General features: G+C 39.6%; 1 protein-coding gene across 5 annotated transcripts in view; it reads left to right on the top strand.

The window, feature by feature from the left end:
* The first annotated feature begins 3,118 nt into the window (after positions 1 to 3,118).
* Positions 3,119 to 6,712, top strand: part of LOC107746157 (vesicle-associated membrane protein 7-like) — a 24,826-nt gene continuing 21,232 nt past the window's right edge. For 3 of the 5 annotated variants that reach the window (XR_001640662.1, XR_001640663.1, XM_016560252.1), the window contains exons 1-7: positions 3,119 to 3,335; positions 3,936 to 4,134; positions 4,215 to 4,272; positions 4,350 to 4,487; positions 5,652 to 5,742; positions 5,826 to 5,893; positions 5,971 to 6,063. Coding sequence is in view for 3 of the 5 variants with exons in the window: in XM_016560252.1 (XP_016415738.1) it covers positions 3,989 to 4,134; positions 4,215 to 4,272; positions 4,350 to 4,487; positions 5,652 to 5,742; positions 5,826 to 5,893; positions 5,971 to 6,063 (594 nt within the window). In the remaining 2 variants the exon portion in view is untranslated. Of the gene's footprint in view, positions 3,340 to 3,935; positions 4,135 to 4,214; positions 4,273 to 4,349; positions 4,488 to 5,651; positions 5,743 to 5,825; positions 5,894 to 5,970; positions 6,064 to 6,712 lie in introns of all 5 variants that reach the window. The other 2 variants (XM_016560254.1, XM_016560253.1) reach the window with 2 other exon arrangements.

The following is a 6,712-nucleotide window of genomic DNA, read 5'->3' as shown; positions in this document are numbered from 1 at the left end:
CACAATCTGTATTGTTAAAAGCGCTATATAAATAAAGGTGACTTGACTATTCTTTTAAAAAAAATGCTGCACACAAATGGAAAAATGAAATGAGAACATAATTAGGTTCTTAGGAAAATTCCAACTTTTTCAATTGTTTTAAGACTTTATATAAATTGGGCTAGGTGACAAGCACAAAATAAGTTTTAATAATCTTAATAATGAATAATGACATTTGACATTGCTATATTTCATCTCTATTTAAAATGAAGAAGTCACAAAATATTTTTTAAATCATTATCAAGCTTTTATTTCTTAACTATTAGTAAATATTTTATTATAAGTAAAATAATTCTATCATGATATATATTATTATTATAAAATGCATTTTCTCATATCATAATTACAAGTGTCATTACAAGACTCAGCGTTCTGTTCGTCTCTGATCTTGATTTAAACAGACACGGATCAAAGCATTGAAGGATGAAGAAGAATCGATGGCATGAAGATCTACAGACGCTCCCTCGGGATGAATGAATGTAGAAACTGGAGCATGTGTAGCTCTCACGTTCCTTACAGTAAAAAACACACACACAAAATAGCATGTGTATGTATGATTTTGTATATCATTATTAACTTTTTTTTCGTGAGTACATGAGCATTGGTTTGTGCCAGTGTGCTAAAATGTTCAAAAATAGCAATAGAGCATAGCCAGTATTAATCAGTTTGTCCATATGAAAATATATTCTGCGTGAAATACATATGTGACCCTGGAGCACAAAAGCAGTCTTAAGTCGCTGGGGTATATTTGTAGCAATAGCCAAAAATACATTGTATGGGTCAAAATTATTGATTTTTCTTTTATGCCAAAAATCATTCGGATATTAAGTAAAGATCATGTTCCATGAAGATATTTAGTAAATTTCCTACTGTAAATATATCAAAACTTAATTTTTGATTAGTAATATGCATTGCTAAGAACTTCATTTGGACAACTTTAAAGATGATTTTCTCAATATTTAGATTTTTTTGCACCCTCAGATTCCAGATTTTCAAATAGTTGTATCTCTGCCAAATATTGTCCTATCCTAACAAACCATACATCAATGGAGAGCTTATTTATTCAGCTATCAGATGATGCATAGATCTCAATTTCAAAAAATTGCCCCTTATGACTGGTTTTGTGCTCCAGGGTCACATTTTTGAACTGTGTTATAAGATCATATAAGAATACATTTTCAGATATAAAAATCACAGATATGTCTTGGATTAATATTTATTAGCAGTGTTTAAGATATGATGCATCTTATGTTATCATTATGAAGCGTCAGGTGAGAGACACAAGTGCTGTAATCTCAGATGATTCATTTTGATATTGAGCATTCATGAACAATAAAAACCGTCCAGTCCTCAGTGTTACATCCTACTCTCTCGCTTGCCCTCAACCACGTTCTCATGGCAAATGTGGAAGAAAAGGGGCAGTTCAGCCAAACACGAAAACCATGTACTCCCATAACTGTGTGATTACCAACAATCTTCAACATCTAAAGTTAATGACAGAACTGTCCTTTTTTGGTTGAACTACCCCTTTAGTGTCTTCAGATTCCAGTGATTGAATCCAGAAGATGAATCGTCAGAGTTGATGTGTGTGAATCTCACAAAAACATGTCCAGGTCTCGTTTCATTCAAGCGCCACCGTTCTTCCACCATTCTTCAGCACATACTGCAGAAATCCAGTAATTTCTGTAGCAATCTGAGTTTTTGCATGAGGATGAAAGATGGTGACGTGGATTCATGAAAACTTGTCTTCTGTGTGAGCTGTGCTTCCAACAAAACCGAGTGTATTATAAAGGGCTTTCCAATCGGGCTGTACAACATGAAGAGTGTTGAACTATTATAAGGTCCATCCTATTGACTGACTTCTTGTTTTGTTCCTGGCAATCCCTGTGGCCTAACATTACTTTGTTTTGAGCTGGACTGATAAAAATCACCAGTAGGCAAAGACTCCATCCTCTGTGGAAAGCAAACACATAAAGGCTTTAAAGCTTATGCACACCTGATGACGGCGAGTGAAGCCTGGAACCTGCTAAAACCATCATTTAGTGCAAAATGCATGTGTGGTTTCTTGCAGCTTAGCATCACGCATGACGTGAAGGAGTAAAACACACCAGAAAACTGACGTAGAATTTAAACAGCCACCAGTTCTTCACATTATGACAACATTTTAAAAGACTAGTTCACCGATTTTCATCCAGCCACACTGTCAGCAGTATATAAATGAACAATGTGTGCTATTTCTCCAGGCCAGCACTCATATCTCAACATTTAACACACGTCATCCAGTGGACGTCTGACAGCTGCAAGGCTTTTGTTAAAATTACAGATCATACGTTCACATGTTTGTATTCCCGCTGACAAACAGGGCCCTGTTTTGAACTTCTACATTATTATCTGTGCTATTTATAGACCAGAATCAGCTAGCCAGCTCTGTCTTTATTCAAATAATGCTTTGCATATGTCTCTCTAAATATCACCATTCGAGCCACACTGCTCAGTTGGGCTACATGTGGTTGTTGATGCTCTTTGAAAATATGAAATCAGCAGAGGTTGTAGGCCTACTTTCAACATTTCTATTGAAGACGTCTGTCCTTTAGATAAAGGCACACAAAGCCTGCTACTGACAAACGTGGTCTTCCCAAGAAAGCCTTCACCCCAAACGCTTAAAAATGCATCATAGAGATGGACAAAGCTGGAAAAGGCCATGAAAGCATTGCTAAAGACCTGAGTTTTGTTTGTCAGGAGATTTTACAGGATAATGTCAGGACAGCAGTTCATGATGCATCAAGACAATGACCCGAATCACACCAAAGATGGCCCAAAACATCCTCAAATATGTGTATTCTTAAGCCAGTTCGGATGCTGGGACTTAACCTAAAGATGCCTGGAGAGTTTTTTTTTAAATTATTATAATTTTTTTTTTTAGTTATAGAAATCTAATGAAGCACTGACTCTTTGTTAAAGTCCTAAATATTTAATTTGATTTTATTTCTATTTACACACACAGGCCTATAGAAAGATGCATAAAAAAAAATCACAAAGAAAATGTGCAAATAATGCATCTGCGCGCGCGTGACGCAAAGCGGAAGTCTCGTGGTCGCACGCATGTGACGTCACGCGGAACGCAGTGACTGTTTGTTGATTTTTCGTCTTGCACAGAACGGCGTTATTTTTTAACGATAGTATTTATTTATGATTTCAACCATGTTTGCCAGGCAGTGAAAGTGCTGTTTATGCCACTGCGCTGTAAAGACGTCAAAGAGCGGAGCGCGAGCGGCTGTTCATCTTCAGGATTTCAGGTAAGTTACACAAAGCAGATGATGATGAAGATGATCGACTGATTAATAATCTCATCAGATCTACGAGAATCCTCTGATCTGTTCTCCAGTCTTTCATCGACAGACTGAGCTCACCAGTGTAGTTCAGCAGAGGAAAATAAAGCACAAACTCCACTCATTAACAGAGTCAGATTCAGTCATGTGTTACATTCATGTAATGCTGGGATCAATGTCAGTGAAATGCTCTAATGGATTCATATATTCTAATGTTTAATGTGTAAAGTCATGTTGTCCAACCATTGTGCAAAAACCCAAACAATACAGTAAATTACAGCAATTTCCTTTTGAGTTTCTGCTGCTGTCATTGTGAAATCTGTGACCACATCAGCATGTGATTCTTAGAGGAGTGAGGGATAAAAGTCCTGTTTTTGTAATATTTTATCTTAAGCACTCCTTTGACAGACACATTCAGGATACATAATACTCCATAAACTCAGTTTTGCACAATACGCTGCATTCTTAAACAAAATGACAGATGTCTGCATGTTTGACACTTCCTATCACCGCAGAGTAGATATATACGGAGGTGTATTATATTATAAACTGTGATGAAATCTGCAGTATTTTCAGGACTGGTCTTGTATGGTGTGTGAATCCGTGTGGGGTCAGCTGTGATGGCTATCCTGTTTGCGGTGGTGGCTCGAGGGTCCACTGTTCTGGCTAAACACGCCTGCTTCTCCGGAAACTTTCTGGAGGTGACGGAACAGATCCTGGCCAGAATCCCGTCGGAGAACAACAAGCTGACGTATTCTCACGGCAGGTGCGGCTGAGGGTGAGCTGTTGGGCTGTGAGTGTTGAGTGAGGCCCGCTCTGATGTCCTGCGCTTCTGCTGTTTTCCAGCTATCTCTTCCACTACATCTGCCACGAGAGGATCGTCTACCTGTGCATCACCGATGACGTGAGTATCTGTGCCAGAGCTGTGTTTGTGTCCGGCTGCGGTGCGGTGCTGTTCTGAGCTGTGCGTCGCTCTTGCAGGAGTTTGAGCGCTCGCGTGCCTTCGGTTTCCTCAGCGAGGTGAAGAAGCGCTTCCAGACCACCTACGGCTCGCGAGCTCAGACCGCACTGCCCTACGCCATGAACAGCGAGTTCTCCAGCACGCTGGCTGCGCAGATGGTACGTATTTGAACATGCTTCACGTTTAAACACGATTGCCGACAGCTCGAGAACCGGCCTCAAAAGTCTCTGGATTTCACAAAAACACACCACATATAGCGCATACAGTGCGTGCATAATTATTAGGCACGTTGATATTCTGATCATGTTTTTTTTCCCCAAGCACATTTCACCGATTCCAAAGCACATCAATCTTAATAACTACTATTCATTTTGTATTTGATCATTTATAAGTGATATATAATTGTCTATGAAGGATGGAAGTGGAAAAACTCCTTATGTTCAGGTGTGCATAATTATTGGGCAGGTTTTCTTTTACAGATAAAATGAGGCAAAAAATAGATTTAACAAAAAAATTATTAAATATGAATCGTGAGGCGTACAGGAGCATTAGCTGAGGATGTAACGCCAGATGCGTACTTGTACTATATATATATTTTTGGGACACTAATTCTTCATCTGTGCTAAAACAATCAAAGGCTGATGTGCTATGACAAAATAAAGGTGCAAATGGTCTTTATTTTAGTAATGAGTACATTTCTTAACAAATATATATATATACACATATATATATATATATATATATATGTGTATATATATATATTTGTTAAGAAATGTACTCATTACTAAAATAAAGACCATTTGCACCTTTATTTTGTCATAGCACATCAGCCTTTGATTGTTTTAGCACAGATGAAGAATTAGTGTCCCAAAAACAAACAAACAAAGCTACGAGAGGGTGTAGATGTGGGTCATGTGGTTTTAGGATTAAGAGGCCTGTGATGGTGTTGAGCTTTAGCTTAGACCTCATTGAATGCTTTCACATGACTGTGTTAATCTGAGATTCTCCAGTCTTTGTTAGAGAGGAGTGTAGCCAATGAAGTGTTCATTTAGCAGACACCCTCTTAACTTTCCACAGCCCAACAGTGATTTAAAGTAACGGTACAACACTGACAGTCTCCCAGGAGTAAAAAAAAATCAAAAGTTGAAAGAATGTCAGCTTTTGCTGCAGCATGACACAGGTGTCCATTGACCATTGTTAAATCTTGTCTTTTCGTGGTATTATCAGAAGGAGCCAGGAGCTGTCTGGTTAGCATCCCTGAGCTTCAGCAGCAGTGCGTTAGAGATTGCATTGACATGCATGTGCTTCACTGTTATTGCTAGAAACACCACTCGGATCCCAAAGGCTCGGACAGACTGACAGAAACACAGATGCACGTGGACGACTTGAAAGGCATTATGGTCCGGAACATCGGTGAGACTCGGTCACTTTATTCAGTTATTATAGATGTCAGCGGTAACCTTCGAGTGAACATGTGCTGTGTTGTGTTGCTGTAGATCTCGTCGCTCAGAGAGGAGAGAGACTCGAGCTGCTCATCGATAAAACGGAGAACCTGATGGATTCTGTGAGCTGCTGTTTTAAACTTTAGTTTAAGTAACTTTCTGGGATGTATGCTGATGATTATTCCTCTTGTATGTGCAGTCCGTCACCTTTAAAACTACGAGCCGTAACCTGGCCCACGCCATGTGTATGAAGAACCTGAAGTTAACCGTCATTGTTGTAATAGTGGTGCTGGTAAGTTCGGGAGCTCACCGTAGATAAACGTCACACTGCAGTGACAGACAAACCTGAGAGAAACACAGCAATAACAGCTGTATTTCAGTGTGTGAGACTTTGCTCTGTAATTGTGTAGAAGAGTGATTTCCTCCCATTTCAACCCAACAGCAGTTGTTGCAAAGAGATCCAAACTGTTTAAAGGGGTCATATGATTCTGCTAAAAAGAACAGTATTGGGTGTAATGAAATGTGTTTATGCGGTTTAAGGTTCAAAAAACACATTATTTTCCACATACTGTACATTATTGTTTCTCCTCTATGCCCCGCCTTTCTGAAACCCGTCGATTTTGAATAAGCTCATCGGTCTGAAAAAGTGAGGTGTGCTGTGATTGGCCAGCTATCCAGTGCATTGTGATTGGCCGAATACCTCAAGCATCTGACGGAAATGTTACGCCCCTTACCACATTGTGATGATGCCCTGTCAGGCCGGAGCGATGATTCAAAAACATGAAAACCCATTATAAACGAGGCATTCGTTGCATCCAGTGGGGACATAATTACGGATTATAATGACTTATACCGTCTTTTTACGGGCGGGCTTGAGTGAGCGGCGGTGGGTGGGCTTGAGAACGGCGCGGCCGGCGGATTCTACGAAGAAGCGGCCGGGG

Source organism: Sinocyclocheilus rhinocerous, unplaced genomic scaffold (genome assembly GCF_001515625.1).
Source record: "Sinocyclocheilus rhinocerous isolate Xijiao unplaced genomic scaffold, SAMN03320098_v1.1 scaffold348, whole genome shotgun sequence".
NCBI classification, from domain to species: Eukaryota; Metazoa; Chordata; class Actinopteri; order Cypriniformes; family Cyprinidae; genus Sinocyclocheilus; species Sinocyclocheilus rhinocerous.
The sequence above is the reverse complement of the archived record's forward strand: the minus strand, read 5'-3'. Positions and strand labels throughout refer to the sequence as shown.